General features: G+C 54.7%; 1 protein-coding gene across 1 annotated transcript in view; it reads left to right on the top strand.

Annotated features, from left to right (window-relative positions):
* Nucleotides 1-2,058: 2,058 nt before the first annotated feature.
* The window catches only part of MMP17 (matrix metallopeptidase 17), a gene marked incomplete at its 5' end in the record, with an annotated part of 50,562 nt that continues 35,670 nt past the window's right edge, over nt 2,059-16,950 (top strand). The window contains one exon of the mRNA XM_082066235.1: nt 2,059-2,187. Within this exon, the coding sequence (XP_081922361.1) occupies nt 2,059-2,187 (129 nt within the window). The remainder of the gene's footprint in view (nt 2,188-16,950) is intronic.

Raw genomic sequence — 16,950 nt, 5'->3', positions numbered from 1 at the left:
ATTTGGAGCTACGGCTGCACGTTCCCCTCAGTCCCGCGTGGCCGTGCTGCCTCTGCTCCCTGCCGAGGATCGCTGTGACCTGCCCGCAGCGTGTCAACTGCCAAGAGAAATGACCCCTAATAAGAAGAGGTTCTGGAGCTGCTTAGCAGGAAATTACTACGTGTGATGTTGCTAAGCAATGTCAGGCTGGCCTGGCTGCCCGGGATAACGCTTCTCTGCTGGAAAACCCGGGGAAGGTTGAGGGGTGGTGGGTGGCTGCTGCTTTCTGCTCAGAGCTGTGGATTCTGGGCTTGAGCAAATAATAATCCTCGTCTCATGGGTGCTGGTGTGACAGTTACCGGAGGCGGGAAGGAGATCTCCCCCGGGAGCAGCAGCAGCTGTGGGATGGACAGGACGAGGCGGGGGCAGCAGCAGATGCGCAGACGAGTGAATCCTGCGAAAGGGAGAGGGATGGACAGAGAGGGGAAACCACCCCCTGGGAGATGGGGGCTCTGTGGCCAGGTGGCCGTGGGCTTCTTTCCAAAGTGACATTAAATGGTGAGTGGGAGCTCCTGCCCTTTGCAAACCCCCTCCCTGCACCTGTGGAACCAGAGGATGGGGTTTCCTGGTCTTTTGAAGAAGCTGAACTTTCCTTTATTGAAGAACAAAGCTCTTGAGCTACAGCGGTAGCTCTAGTTGGTGAGGCTCTGGGCCCTGTGATGCAGGGTTGTCCTCTCCAGTTTCTCCGGTGTTGGAGCAGTGATTTCAGCCTGGCTCAGGGGGACACAGGGTGGCATGAACTTGCCTGCGGGAAGCAAGGTCTCTCCGTCAATTCTCTTTAACCTCTTCTGGACAAAGATTTCTCCACTGTTTTGCTCTTGTCCTGTCTGATACTAAATATCTCCTGAAGCAGCTACAGCTCATTGCTGATTTAATATATTTGTGCAGAAGGTTGGCATATCAATGTCCATTATAACTTTGTCCCAGCAGCATCTAGAAGCAATTTTTCATCTCTGCCAATTCTTCATTATTTCAATTTCTTATTTATTTTTAAAAAACAAACAAAAACATTTAAAGTCTCTTTTTACAAACAATTTACAGATCATTTCCAAAACCGTTGAGTGTATTAATGTGCTAGTAGGAAGTGAGGAGCGCAGGTGCTAAGTCTGAAGCACATTTTCACCCCGAACTGGCGGGAGCTGGAGATGTCAGGGTGTCCCCTGCCATCTGGCATGTCAGAGCATGTGGCAGATTCACAGCTCTCGGGGGAGGGAACACTGCAGAGGCTACACGATCCCATTATGCCGTTTATGGGGACAAGCCAGACATTTGTCTTGCTGAGACTGGATATCAGTTGGAGATACACCAACCACACAGCGTTTTCCACAGCGCCTTAAAAACCCCGGAGGAGGAGGCTGGTCCTTAGAAAGATGTTGGTGCTTAGAAGCGTGTCGGTAAAGCTTTCAGCCAGACGTAGATACGAAGCTGAGAGAGGCACATCCCGCCCCCCGGGGCTGAGCCCGCCCGCAGCCGCAGCGCGGGGAGCGCTCCCGGTGCTCGGCGCTGAGCCGCCCCCTCCCCGCCGGAGCGCGGACACCGCCTCCCTCATTAGCATCCCTTCCTCCTCCTCCTCCTCCTCCTCCTCCCGCCGCCGGCCGGACGCACAGGGGTGCATGGCAGGAGCGGCGGAGCCGCGGCGGCCCCGGGCAGCGGCAGCAACAGCAGCAGCCGAGCCGCGCTCTGCTCCGCGGCAGCGCCCGAAGCAACTTTCTCGCTCCGCGGGGTGCGGGAGCGAGGCGATGTGACCGCGCAACCGCCGCCCCGCAGCCGTCCCGGCGGCGGAGCCTCCCCGGCGGAGCAGCGCGGAGCGGAGCCGCACGGAGCGGCGCGGAGCCTCCGCGGCGGAGCAGCGCGGAACCGAGCGGAACCTCCGCGGCGGAGCGGAGCCCCTCCGTCCCCGGCGGCGCCCGCAGCCCGGGGCGGGAGCGCGGATGCGGCGCGGAGCCCGGCGGCCCGGCGGAGCCCAGCGCGGGGCCGGGGCCGGGCCCTGCCGGGGCGGGCGGCGCGGGGCGCGGGGGGATGCTGAGCCCCGCCGCCCGGCACCGCGCCCGCCGCCGGGAGATGCTCCTCGTGGTTGCCCTGTGGCTGGCGTGGCAAGAAGCGCCCGCGGCGCCGACCCCCGCGGCGGACGACATCACCCGGGGAGTTGTGAGTTATCCGCGACCCCCCGCTCCTCTCCGCTCCCACCCCCCCCGGCCCCCGCCTCTCCGCACCCCCAGCCTCCGGGCACCGGCGGTCCCCGCGGCGCTGGCCGAGCTCCGGCGGCTGGAGATGCCCCCGGAGCGCCCGGCTGCTCGGTGCCCCTTTACACCCGGTGTCCCCCTCCCTCTCTACGTGGTGCTTCTCATTACACCTGCTGCTCCCCCGCGCTGAGCGGAGGGTCCATCTCCCGCCACCTACCCACTGCACAAAGCCCTTTTGAAGCCACTGCCTCCCCCCTCCCTTGCACCCTTGCATCCCCTTGCAACCATCGCACACAACCCTTGCACCCGCTGCATGGTGTCCCCCCCGCACCCACTACGCTGTGTCCCCCTGCACCCCGCTGTGGCAGCGCAACTTTCCCCCAGCCCAGCACCCGTGGGGTGATGGCCCCACCAGCGTTCACACACGGATGGTGATTTCTCAGGCGCTGAGAAAGGGCTGGCCTCTCTCAAGGGCTCCCCGCCTGCGGTGGAGCCACACAAACTCCTGCCAGCAAGCAGGATAAAATGACATGTTTGGTGTCGGAACCATCCCCAGGGAGCGGGACACGCTCGGGGATGCGCTGGGGACTGGTGTTAGGTGGAGGGGTGACCCCACTGCGGTCTGCACGGCGAGGGCATCCCTGTGGTCCTGCTCTGCTCACAGGTACCTGTGCGGTTTGCAGGGAGGTGACAGGTTTTAGCAGGCAGGGAGGGTCATGTTCCCGCCAGGTCACAGTGCCAGCTGGTCCATACAGCTCCACTCCATCCTCTCCGAGAGGGGAGAGATGGGGGCTTTTCTCCTGGAGGAGGAAAAGTTTCTTGTCGCTGATAGCAGCCGTAGCACAGAGAGGAGAAATGCCACGACTGCCTCAAACCTGGGTGTGGGGAAGCTGGCTGTGGCTGTGCATGGCAGAGCAGTCCTGGGGCTGGACTGGCCGGTTTAGAGAGATTCCCTGAAATTCATGGAATTTAAAACGCTGCCTGTGCGCCGTGCGAAGGCGCGAGGGAGGATTAGCAGCACGACGGGTTATCTAACGAGCGGGCTCAGGCGGAGCCGTGCGCCAGGACGCTGCCGCCCAGGCTCCGGCGCGGGCTCCGGCTCTAACACCTGCTCGGAAGGACAAAGCATATCGTTCCCCATTGCTTCCTAGCAGAATAGAAAATGTGGGGGAAATACGGCACATCTGCATTATTACGGTGCATTTGCTTCCCTCTATAACCAAATGTTAAAACTGGAATTAATATTTCATGCAAACAGCACACAAATTGGTGTATTCTGCCCCAATCAATCTGACTCAAACTTTGACCTGCTTTTACCCTTGCTACCGTACATGCTGCATTCAGCTTTTACAGGTTAAATGTTAATACTCGAGTGGGCTTATTAGTTTTCACTGACGGCTTCCAGGCATTAAGGGACCATTTTTTTGTCCTGGACTGGATGTGAGCGGTAGCTTAAAACCACGCTGAAGAGCTGTGGCAGCCTCGTGAAGCAAAGGGTGCTGGGGATGGGAATAACTGCGCAGAACTGAACTGCAGGAGAAGGGGAATACAGAGTCCTGTGTTAAAACCAAACCCTATTTAGTCTGGGGAGGGTAGAGTGGATGATGTCAGATGGTGTCTGGGTGATTTCTCCCCTCCGGTGGGTGGGTTTGCTGGGGCAAATACATCTCTGGCTGGAGATGGAGCTGGTGGGACTAGGAAGGGGTTGATTGTAAAGCAGGTTTGTGTTTATGCCCTCTAATGAGCAGCAGGGAGCAGAAAATGCCAGGTATTTTCAGAGGTGTTTGTCAGGAAAATACCACTGTGTGGGAAGTGAGAGCTCTAAGAAGAATTATTTGACATCCACTTAATGAAGCAACTAAGAAATTAAAGGTCTGTGATGCATTTCAATCAAATATTTGAAAACTAGGAAGCGTGAAACCATGGCAATAGAGAGCTCCACTAACCTTCGAAAATTATATCCAGCAATTCTCTGCAGTAAATAGAGCACAATGTCAACAGAGCTTTTACAACCCCAACAGCCCCCCCTTGCAGCCGAGAGGCGCTCGGTGCCACAGGACTGCGCCTCCGAGCCGCGTCCTCCACTCCAGTCCTGCCGGCCGCTTGTTTTAAATGAAACAGTGATGCTGGGCCAAATTAAAGTTCAGCAAAAGGAAAGAGGGCTATAATTCAAAGGTGGTTCTTGTTAGAGTGCTGCCCAAAGCAATATAATATTGAATGATTCTCCAGATTTCATTACTAGTGGAATATCCTGCCCAGTTTATAAATCTAGCTTGATTATTAATGTTTTTATTGTTCTCCATTAGCTGCTCTAACAAAGAGAGCATAAAATAGCAGATGGAACAGAGCTTGACTTGAGTGTTTCCCTTGAATTTTAGTACGTTGCTGTTGAGATTTACTACTTTGCATCCGCACTGCTGCCTCTACAGTAAACCCCCCAACCCCTGCTCACCGCAGTGCCCGGTGTTCACAAATTGCATCTTTTTATGGCTGTTGGGCTTGAGTGTCTCCGGGGTGCGGGCAGCAAAAACTTTATATGTGTTAGCAGTAACCAAGTAATAAGAGCTCTCACTTGACGGGGCTTTGAAGCCGGTCTGAAGACAGGTCTACCTTCAGGTTTTATTTTTGAGAAGAGCTGGCTCGGTGGAGTTTGTGCACTGGAGTTTGATCTGGAGACCCGCTGGGTTGTAAAGGAGCTGGATGTTAAAGAGGCCGGGCTGCGTTACTGCCGCCGTGCGGCACCTGTGCCACGGGACACTGGGCAGCGGCAAAAGCTGCGGCTTGGGGATGGACCAACATGGTCCAACACTGAGCAAGCTTGGCCCCGAGCTGGAGTCGTGGGATGGGAGGTGGTGGTGGCATCACCGCCATCATCCCTCATGAACATGGGCTCTGGCATCAGTGGCCCAGGGATTCAGGAGTGCTGGGGATGTTTCAGTGTGGTTGCAAGAGCGTGGGTGCAAAAAGTACTAGTGTGAGCTGCTTTTTCCTGACCGCGTGGTCAGGGGTGACGGGGAAGGTCCGTGTGTGCCCCAGGCGTTTCTCCAGCTGGGGCTCGCTGGGCATTCCTGGGGGCTTGCGTAGGAGCGACGGCTCCCTCAGCCTCCCGCTCACAAAGCCCCTCTGTGTGGTTCCCAGAGAAGTTGCTCCAGGGGGATGGAGGCATTTGCATTCATCAGTGGAGACCACAGACCCGCGTCCCCCTCCGCCATCCCAAGCGGCTCTTTGTTCAGGGCAGGGCCCTCGCTTTTGTGGCAGCTCCTCATTTGAATGATAAGGATGTGCTTGTGGGGAGAGCCGGGGCTGCGCAGAGCCCTGCGAGCCGTGGGGTGGGCTGGGGGCAGACAGAGGTTCCTCTGTGTCCCACCTCGGGGAGCGGAGGGGCAGGAGGAGCAGCAGTTCCTACGCATCTCCCAGGTGCTTCATTTGAAAGCAGAATCCAGCCCATGCCCAGAAAACAGCTCCTTCCTGCTGGTTCTGGGGTGATCTCCCCGTCTGCGGAAGGGCAGGAGCATCCCACTGCTGCCAGATGTGCAGCACGTGTGTCAGTCCAGTCGTGCTCCTGCCTGTCCTGGGATCAGCCAGGAACTCTCCTAAATTGCTGCATTTAAGCACTTGGGGCCAGACACAGTGTCCCTGAGCCATGGCTTACCAACTGGTTCAAAGCCTGCCATAATTAACCCTCTTAAACTGAAATTCTTGTATGGAAATAGGCTGTTCCCTCACAGTGGAAACTACCAGACTCATAACCTTCTGTTTCTGCTAATGGGGAAATTAAAAATTGATAATCCCAGTTGGAGCTTCATTCAGCCTTCTAAAATGCCAAAATGCTCAATAGGTTCCCTGAGAAATAATGCATTCAGGCCAGTGGTGTTGGAGAGAGGAGCTGTGCTTGGCCCTGCTGCCATTAAAGCACTGCAGTCCTTTCCATGTGGAGTGGCTGTCCCACGTCCATGAATTCCCTTCAAGAAAATTAAGCTACCATGTTAAAAAGAAAAACAAAAGTGCTGCTGGTTACATTTTAAGGTACTTCCTAAAGCCAAAGTACAATGCAAACTAAATTACTTGACAAAAGGCTGGCTGGAAGCTTTCAAATAGACAGGCTCCTGTGGAAGCATTTAATCTGGTATGAAAGCCCTGGCTGGTTTGAACCGCTGCTTCTCCTTCAGATTTGAGCACCCCAGATACAGTAATGCAATTTCCTCCCGAGCTTGGCTGCTCTTGTGTGCCCGGCCGGGTGAATTACCCAGGACAGTGAAGGTAAATTACCCGCTTTAATGAGAATCAGGCTCCAGGAAGGGCGCAGGGCAGGTGGGTGAAGTCCCGCTGGCGCTGGGGACATCCCCATGGTTGGTGCTGCGGGTAGAGTGGGTGGGATCCCACCTTGGCCTCGTTCTTCATCCTTGGGTGCTGTTGGGGGGTAGAAGCAGCTGGTGGCTGGCAGGACCCTGGCTGGACCCCCCGTCCCGGGCAGCGTGCAGTGGGGCTGCCCCTCTGCACTCTTCTGTTGTCCCTAAAAACCCATGGGGCTCTCGCAAGGGAGGCCGCTGCTTGCGTGTGCCCGCCTGACAAGCTACGATAGTTCATTATTCTCCCTCATTAAACTAAACTTGCAAAGAGGTAATGTGAAACACGGTCCGTTCCCACCCCCTGGCATCAGATGGGGCTCTCCTGGTTTGGGGTCTGGGTGACTCACTGGTGGAACCACGCGTGTTGGTCCTGCTGGGGACACGGGGGTGACATGGGTGACATCGTCACGAAACCAGGGCCTTGGATGTCTCTGACACGCTGCTTTGTCCCTGCCGGTTCATTAGTGCCAGCGGCCGCTCGCTCTGACTCATCGCCGGGGCCACGCACTAATTTCTCATTATGTACTCACTGGTGAAGGCGCTGCCGGGTGGGCTGCGTGGCTGCGGGAAAGGTCAGGCTGCGCGGTGGAGCCGACGTGGACCCTGCGTGGGTCCTGGCTCCTCGCTGACCTCGCGGAGGTGACAATGTGGGACGGAAAAGCCCTCGCACCTCGGGTGCAGATCACCGGCTGACGGTAAACCTGGGCCACCACGTCGCCACTCTTTAAAGTGTCACGTTCAGAGGAAAGCTGCGCTTGAAAGCCAAGGATTTGCTTTCAAAATAACCCAAGATCTGACAGCAACACTTCTCAAAATGCTTTCTTTAATCAAAACCACTTTAAATGGGTAGATTTGGGAGTTTTGGGAGCTCTGCACGCGTGCAGCTGCGTGTGTCTTCTTTGTCCCAGATTTTTATGAGGATTGTCTCTGATTTCTGGGTCAGAGAATTAAGAGATTTGATGTTATATTGGAAAAAAAAAAAACCCTCTCAAACAAAACAACAAACCCACACCAAACCACATATGCAAAGTGAAATCCGGTGCAAAACAAAGCAGACGCGCGGGGGCGAGGGGAAGGAGCTGCTGAAGGGCCAGAGAGTTTTAGATGAGCATAATGAGAATCTGCCTTGGACAGCAGGTTTGTTCGGGGGAAAGTCCTGCCCTGACTGACGTGGAGTAAATGCCGACGTTCAGCGAGGAGCATGGTCTTCAGCTGGGGCTCTGGCGGTTTGATCAGCCGTGATGGTTTAATAGAAAAGAACCCGATTAAATCTGGGGAGTTTCCTGCATCAGAATAAACCGTGTGCACAGAAAATCGTTCTTCCAAGAAATCTGGAGATGATCTACAGCTCCTGGCGAGACAATCCGAATACAGTGCTTTGGAAAGCGGCAGCGTATTCAGCATTTTCTTCCCTGTTTTCTCGAGAGGGAGTCTCTGCCTGTTGACTGGCAGTGGTCAGGTGCAGTTCTTCACACGGGCTGACATATTATTTCATCCTGACAATATTGATCTTTTGGGTGAACAAAAGCAATTTTACCCGTGTCACAGGGTCCTTGCTTGAAGGTGATGGACATGTTTGGATTATATTGTCTTGTCATTTAACAGACCCCAAGTGGCACCTCCCGTGGCTCAGCTCCCGGCTGCTGAAGTTCACCCGACAGCGCGGGTGCTGCCGTTTCATCCTGGATTGGCTCTGCCGTCTGTGTGTCCTACATGGCCCGCTGCACACATCTGTAAGGATGCAGGACAGAAGGTCCCCTCATCCAAAATCCAAGTGGGAGATAGGAGATCTGGACTGCTTCACCCACAGGTCTTCATTTGCAGAGGCTGCCTGTCCTACACCGTGGTGGAGATCTTTAATCCCATCAAGGGCCCCTGTCCCAAACCACCCAACTCTGGATTCTTCCACATCCCATCAAATGCCCCTTGCTGGAGATGCCAGACTACCAGGATGTCAAAAGGAAAGCTCATGGGCTGTCACCAGACTTTGGGGATGTCACTGTCTTTTTGGAGGTTGAGGAAGCAGGTCTGAGAGCAGTGTTTGGACCAAGGGAGCAGCTGAACCCTGGAGGGGACCTGAGTGGGATAAAAGGACAGAAAAGACCGGTGTGTGAGGAAGGGGTTCCCATGGGATCACTTTTGAGAGGAAAGCCTGGAAACGCTCATCTGATGAAGCATGCGCTTGATTGGCAGCTGTAGACTCTCCAAAACACTGCAAGTTATAGGCTTTACTGCTTGTTCTCTGGCTTTGGCTGTCTACGTATCAGTCAACCCTTGATGAAGACTCGTTTTTCTTGGTGAGATGTTGTCACATGCAGAAACACCACTGCTGACATTGTGGCTGAAATCCGTCTCAGGAGATGGGGTTTTGTGTTTCCCTCGAAGCCAGAGCTGTGAGTCCTGGAGCTGGGGGGCAGCTCTGCGGGGCTCTCACAGACCCCGGGCAGGGCCTCTCAAAGGCCCATCAGCACCAAAAACTTGGAGGTCCGCTTGGCTGAAGAGTGCAACACAAGCAAATGTTCCTTTTGTCCTATTGTAGCCCCTGGGAAGTCTGGTTATGGATCCCAAGGAGAGCACAAGGAGCAAAAAGATACCATGACTGCTAGAGACAATGCCACCACGACTCCAGATCTCATTACCTGTAAGCTCTGGAGGTGATGAATTCAGCCTTTGGGAAAGGGTGTCAGGTCTCATTTATCACTGAGCAAGAGAGAAACAACAGAGTGTCTCTTGTTTTTCTTGAGCTGACCATGTGGGATCTCCTCCGGAGATACTGCAGCCACTCAGTATTAGTGGTGTCCTCGCTGGTGCTCGGCTGCGGCTGCGCCTTTGCCAAGACACATGGTGGGGACCACGGGGAGCTGCCACCAGCCCACGGGCTTGTTCCCACCTTGTTACTTGTGTTTATTTTGTCATCGCTGTTCCTTCTTCGTGTTCGCTGCCCCTCAGGCACATCAACAGAAGGGTGGTCAGCGATGCTGCTCAGACATCTTTGCTCCTTTGATAAATTCTCTGCATGAAATTGACTTTTATTTTCTTCTTTGCCCCCCATTTTGTTGCTACTTGGCAAATTCCCCGTTGCTCTGTACCAAGCCATGCTGTCTCTACCTTTGCATCCTTCATGTCAGAGATATGTTTTTGATCAAAAGCAAGAGAAAATTGGGTTCACAAAAGGGAAATCCCTCATAGACGAGCCTGTGAAATGGCAACGTGTTTATATAAAGGCGCAGCTAAGAGAGGTAGGTGATTTGGGACTTTTGCCACATTCTGTTTATGCTGTAGAAATGGATCCTTCAGCTCTGATCAATGAGACTCCGAAATGAGGAATAATCTTGCATGGCCTCAGCCGGCACTAAAGTGTACAGCAATCCAGTTCTTCCTCCTGGGCTGGATGCATGTCATATTTCATGACAGATTGACAGCCCTGTCAGACAATCTGTTGCTGTTTTAGCATTTCTAATACACCTCGTGCTTTGGTAGGCACTCAGTGTCCAGCAAGATCAAGATAATCTGGAGGAGATCAGCTGCGATGCTCCGGGCTCTGCTGGGTGGGGGACTGGGCGTCCGTGGGAGCTGGGCCTGCCCTGGCTGCAGCTCTGGGATGCAGCTCCCCCAGGTGATGCTCCGGGGTGGCTCCTGCCTTTGGGACACCAGGTTGGGTAGGTGTGTGCCCCCTGGTCTGCTCTGCAAAGCCCACCTGCTGCGCTACGCCAGCTCTTCTCATCCGTGCTTCTGCTCCTGGGGGCTTTTGGGTCTTTCCCTGCGTCTGGGTTTGCTGGCAGCCCAACAGGACCCTGCGAACGAAGCTGTTTCCCCAGAGGAGCAGCTCCTGAGGGTTCATGCTCCCTGCGTGGGCTGCACATGGGGATGCGGAGAGCGGAGGAGATGGGTGATGGTGGGTGCCCACGCACACCCACCAGAAAAAGACCATTCCCCTCCATGTAGCCCCTTGGTGTTAAGAGAGCTATTCCTGAAAATCACCTTTTTGAGCAAAAGGGGTTCCTTTCTGCAATAGCAGATGCTTCAGTGAGCCAGCACTCCAGAACCGACATCTCACAGCCTTTGCAGGGAGCTCTCCTGGGAGATGAACATCAACCACTCTTCTCCTGCAGTCAAAACCCCCTGGAGATGGGTCCCTGAGCCGCCGTGGTGCCCCAGCTCCTGCTGCCGTGGGGCTGGCGGGAGGGGACCGGGCTGCCTGGGGACACCACCGTGTCCCCGTCGGTGTCGTGCCGGTGCCCTCTTGTGGAAACTGGGAAAATATCCGAGAAAATCGCTTGGTGCTGAGCTGGGTGCGGAGGTTGGACACCCACCCGTGGGTGCTGGGCACTCCTCCCGTGTTCGCCCCGTGCCCAGCCCTCCATGCTGCTGCCCAGCTGCCGTTTTGTTGCTGTTATTAGTAGAGGGTGAGAGAAATGGTATTTGCTCACTTAGCCTGGGAGGCAGGGGCTCCCGGCATCGGTCACCAAATCACCGCACAACCACAGTGGCCCGTGCTCTACATGGATACAGTTTGCAAAACGCCTTCTGCGCCTCCTTGCTCTTATTTTGCTATAATTGCCATTTACCTCACAGCAAATACTATTATCAACAGCTGCACAAACTTTGACTTTCTTAATGAAATAGCACGTGGCGGTACTGAGTGCACCGAGTATTTCCCGTGGCCGCAGCACAGGCACAGACCCGCTGCTGCCCGTCTGCGGCTCCGCCGTTCTCCTCGGGAAGGTTTCATCCCGCTTGGGCTGCCTCTTGACAAGTTAGAGCGTGACCGTGCCCGTGGGACCGCAGTGCCCGCGTGCTGGCTCTTGGCAGCCCAGCACCGTCCCCCTGTTGCGCTCGGGCTGCTCTGGCCGCAGCGGGTGATGATTAATAACTAGCTGCCCCAGAGCAAACCTGCTGGTGCCAGGTGTCTTGTGATGCGGCTGACGCCTTCCGTCCAGGTCCCTTTGTAACAGCCGGCAGAAATCACGCTGTGCTGTGGAGGAAACGCCAGCCTGGCACCGCCGGGCTGTTTTCTGTTCTCTGTTCTGGTTTCCCAGCCATACGGGATCCCCGTGAGCCGTGTGTCCGTCTCCCACCTCGGCCACAGGAATGGCTCGGGCTGTGAATCTAACCCTGCTACAGCTTCCCAGAGTTAAAGTTCTCCTTGGCTTCCCCATGTCTGCCTCCTTTCTCGGTTATTAATAGCCTCTTCCTGAAACAAACAGCTCCTGTTTTAAGTTTCTAAAGGGTAACTGTTAAACCCAATCTGTCTCCTCCTGCATTTCCCAAGCACGTGGTGGCTCCTCTTCCTTCCCTGCTTTCCTGGAAAGCAGCGGCTACAAAAGCCCAGCCGTGGTGGCAGGGGACATCAGTGCCAGCCCAGGGACATTGGTGCCAGCCCAGGACCATTGGTGCCAGTCCAGGGCTACCGGTGCCAGTCCAGGGCCATCGGTGCCAGCCCCAGGCTGTGCATCATCAGAGGCGAAAGGGAGCAGGATTGCAGGAGCTTTGTGTCCAATTCATCGGAGTCCTCGGGGTGACTCGCTGTCCCTCCGGCATCGTGCCTGGCTGGGCAGCCACAGATACTCATTTTCGGTTTTCTGTTTAGAGGAAATCTCCGGGCAAGGACATCTGTTTTTCTTGTGGCTCTGGGATCATCTCTCAGCTTGCAGGTTATCTAGACCCAGACTGTATCTGAGCCCTGACAGTCCTGAATTAATTTCCTTTTGGTGAGGGACAATATTGCGTTTCTGATGCTGCGTCCAGGGAATTCGGTGTTGGGAGCCAGGCTTGTTCAGAGCCAGGTTTGAGCAGGGATGAGGAGCCGAGCCGTTCCTCACGCGCTCAGAGGCTCGGATCTCCTTCAGAGCCAAGAGATACAACTGCAGAAATTTAATTAACGTTGCAAAACCCTTTAAAGCAGAGTTCTGGCAAAATTGCCAGCTCTGCTGTGCAGACGGGTAGGATGCCTGAGCGGCATCCACAGGGATCTGTCAAAAAATAACAAATGCTGCTTTGCCCAGAGGGTTGCAAGGACAACGGAGGAGATTGATACGGCACGTTCTCTTCTGCCGGGGTAGCCTTGAACCCTAAAGAGAAAACTAATTTCCAGCCAGGTCCCCAGGACACGGGCTGGGGATGCTGCAAAGAGCTGGGAGCTGCTGGGGAGCAGCTGGGAGCGGGGCGACGTGCGGCTCGGACCAGCGCGGGAGCAGCGGAGGTCACCTTCAGTCCAAATCACACTTCTATCGTTTATAGCAAATAAAAGTGACCCCTGCAGCCATGACTGAGCCTGGAGAAATAATACTAGTTACGGCAGTGGCAGGTGGAGTAAAGTATACACCCAGCTGGCTCCTCCGCAAGGGTGCGAGGGGCAGAGGGAGCTGCTCGGTTGAGATAATCCCCAAACCTCCATTTTTCAAGGGCTCACAGGTCTCCATCCACATCGTCCTGGAGGAGGAGCTCGTTCCTGGTGGGTCCCACGGGAACAACAGCACTTTCTGCTGCGATCATGTCATCAGAGTCCAGACGGGACGTGCTCAAGACATTTGAAAAGTTGGTGACCAGAACTGGCCCTTTTTTGGGGACTGTTTGACTGAAGGATTGCCGCCAGTTCCCATCCCGCCTTACCTTCAAGGGGCATAAGGGCCTATCAGCCAGAAAAAAAATGGAGATTCTGCTCCTTATTAAGAAACACAAAGGAAATTATTTGTTTCCACGGCATCAAAACAGCTGAAGGAAGCTGGTGGGCTCTGGTCTCCTCGGGCCTGACTTGCTGGCGCGTGGTGGGCTGGGAGGAAACCTCGGCAAGAGCAGCGACCGCAGCAGCTGCAAACAAATCCTTTAAGGGCTCTCCTGACATAAATAAACATGGAAAATAAATGATGTCCCCGGCACTCTGCCCTCAGCTGATGGGAAACAAGCTGCACTAACATAGGAGTTCAATAACAACCTGGAAGAGCTTCAAAAGAGACGTGTCCCCCAGCCCCAGGAGAAGGGGCCGCAGGACCAGGCTGTGAAATGTGGCAGAGTGCGAGATGATGGGGTGAGAAAGTACTCAAAAACTGAATTATGAGTCACGGTGGTTTTCCTGTGAGAGCAAGGGTGTCAGGTTTGTACCCTGAGCTTTGGAGCTGTGACCTGGGAAAGTCACCCGGGTTTTGTGTCTGTCACACCAGCGGTAATCTTACCTTCTCCAGGGGAATACAGTGAGTTAAGGTGAGGGCATACAAAGTCTCCTAGCGCACACAGCTGTGTAGATCCCATCCTCAAAGGTGCAGAGTGAGGTGACCAGGCAGAGGGGGCTGCCGGGGTGGCTCTGCTCCCACCATCATGGGTGGTTGCCCCAGCTCTTCATGGCACAAAAAACCTTGAACTTCACCTCCAGCCCACCCTGCTCTTGATCCAGGCTCCTTCCTGCTTCCCACCACTTCAGCCCATCTCCTGCTTCATCCTTTAATTAGACAGGACGGTGCGTTACCCCAGTATTCAACACTCCCTGAAAGCTTCTCTCTGCATGGACCGGAGGGGTTACCGCTTCTTTTATTCAGACTGTTACATTTCTCTGGCTTCTCTAGAAAATTCCCTTTGTTCATTAAACGACCTGTCTGTTAGGGCCCAGATGGCTGCTTTTCTCTTGGCTTTAGAAATCGCCTGCTTAATTTCGCTGGTGCCCTGCCAGCCCTGCGCCGGGCGGCCGCGGGGAGGAGGGACCGTGCGGCGGCTGCGGCGCTCACACCATGCAGGCTGAGACGCTCCTGCGGGGCTTCCCCGGCATCGTCCTGCCCGCGGGGACAGCTCTGCGCAGGATGGGGAGGACCGAAAACTGCCACGATGTGGCATGACCCCTGGGACACCCTTCCCGCTTGGCTGGCTCTGTGTGCTGTGCCCATCAGCAAGGCAGGGGGGGAGCTGGGGCACCCGAACAAGTGGCCAAGCTGGGCAAACCCAGCTTTTCCACCCCAAGTGGGGATCCGACCGCAGCTCTGGCAGCAAAAGCCCCGCCAGGTCTGCATTAACCAGCCATCACCAGCAATGTGACGTTCCCGATAGGTGAGCGGTGAGACAGCTAATGACTTCTGCCATTTGATAAATGTTTCCTGACACTGCCGGGGAGGTCATTGTATTTTCCCCAGAGCCATTTGTCTTCTCGTCCCAAGTATGTTTGTGATCAGACTGCAGCTTTCTGGGCACTCCTGGGCTGGTGTGCCGCTGCCCATCTGCCTGTACGTGGAGCCTGATGGAGGGTGGCAGCTGAAGAATATTGCACAGATGCAAAAATCCAAATCCAGCGAGCACCTCCCTCCCTAACGGCAGCACGACACGGCTTTGCTCTGCTGGTGTCCCCCAGCCTGAGCCAGGGACCTGCACTGGAAGGAGCGTTTGGTGTGTGATGCTGTGTCCGCTGGTCCCTGCGCTGCACTTTGCATCGGACATTTATTTAGCAAAACATGGAAACAGCAGACAGCTCCAGGCAGTTTTGCCTAGGAATCGATATTTTTGGTCTCATTCTCAGCTAAAATACTAACTTCAACCATTTAAACCAAAAGAAAAATAAAGCAATAAACAAAAGTCTCCAAGCGACTGAATAGCAAGACCTCACAAATGAGATCAAGTAAGACAGAGGAGCCTGGAATTTTAATGTTGGAGGAAATATCTTTCGCTGGATTTATTTCCCCTTGAAAGGGTGAAGCTGCTTCCAGCCAGCACGGGGGCTCCTCTCCTGGTGGGGGGTGCAGGGGGCAGCCGAAGCATCTGGAGGGCTGGACCTGGCCCTGCTGCAGAAGAGGCAGCACTGGGTGGGTGCAGAGCCCGATGGCATCGCTCCTGAATGCATCGCTCCTGAATGCATCGCTCCTGAAAGCATCGCTCCCAAAAGCATCATTCCCAAAGGCATCTCTCCCAAAGGCATCACTCCCGAGTCCCTGGGCTCGGCCGCCCAAGGAGCGGAGCGTGGCGATGCCAAAACGGCGAGTCGAGGTGGGAGCCTTGCGAGACAGAGCTGCTCCGTAGGGAGAGCGTCACCGCTCGGGACGTCGGTGTCTGCTGGAAACCACTCCCGTTATTGTTATTTCCCTCTCGCGGTGCCGTGAGGTGGTTGGGCTTTTTCCAAATCGCCCCCGTGTGGGTGGAGAGCTGAGGGAGCTGCGTTTCACATTTCATAACTGTGTGACTTGATTAATTCAGCCATACGTTAAAACCTCGTGAAACTGGCCAATTTTACCGAGGTTTAAAATAGATTATATCCACCTCCTAACATCAGTTTTGAAAATAACCACTTGGCGGCTTCTTAAAATGTTAAAGATAGCGGATAGGCTGCTCACTGCCAAGGAGAAAGCATATTTAAGAGAGATAATATGTCTTCTGTGTGAGCTCAAATGAGGAAATAGATGTTTGTGAAGCTCTTTAAAGCATGGTTATGTCAAGAGCAAGAAGATCACATGTGTTTTTTCATTTGTATGCAAGGTGAAGGAAGGACAAGCAATATTTTTTCTTCTCCTCTGAACTCTTACAATCTCCCACCATGGAAATTGGTGATAATTGCTGCAAAATGATCCAGCTGGGTCAAGGTGTAATTTTGAACCTGGAATGTCTTTCACTCAGTGAGAAATTCAAATGATTTGACTTTGGCACCTTGGCAGCCCATCAGTGGAACAAACAGGAGCAGGAGAGCGGATGGCAGCCGCCGAGCAGCATCGATCCGGGCGCGGGGCCCTGGGAAAGGCCAGCGCTGCCTTCCCGGCACCCGGAGCCTTTTCTGTCCATTCGCCTCTGCTTTGGGTAGTTGGCTTTTGCACATCAGACTGCAAGTGCTTTAGAAGCTGCCTATCTTTTTTCTTTCCTTCTTTCTGGAAGATTTTGTTAGTTTTGAACAAAGGATAAATTTTGAGTTGCAGGGTGAGGATGAACTTGGAGCAGCAGGACGAGGGTGCTCGGGATACACCCGTACGTGGGTGCAACGTGCCGTGGAATGGGACGGGTTTTCCCTCCCGCAGGAGCAGGGACACCTGCTCATAGGACACAACCTCGTGTCCCCGCTCAGGGATGCTCTGCCGACCGACTCCGCTCGCCCGCGCCCTTGGGACAGAGAAAACTCCTGGTTAATTACCGCAGCTTTGATTTTGACAGCACAAATTTCCCCTGCTGCCTTCTGACCCTTCGGGGTTTCCTGACAGCAAAGATAAAGCCCCTTTGCAAAGGCTGTTTGCTCTCGGGAGCGTCACGGTGTTCTCGTGCTGGGTGACAGTGTGGGGAGGAGAGGGTGACACATGCCAACTGCACCTGCTGACCTCAGCTTCAAAAATGGGAGTTAATCCAGTCTGCAGCGATGCCTTGTAGCCATGTACTCCTGCATCTCCCACTTACTGGAGCTGCAGATGTGACACGTGCCCATGGGG

Source organism: Streptopelia decaocto (genome assembly GCF_964273445.1).
Source record: "Streptopelia decaocto genome assembly, chromosome: 15".
Taxonomy (NCBI): Eukaryota; Metazoa; Chordata; class Aves; order Columbiformes; family Columbidae; genus Streptopelia; species Streptopelia decaocto.
Note: the sequence above shows the minus strand (reverse complement) of the source record. Positions and strands in the feature narration are given on the sequence as shown.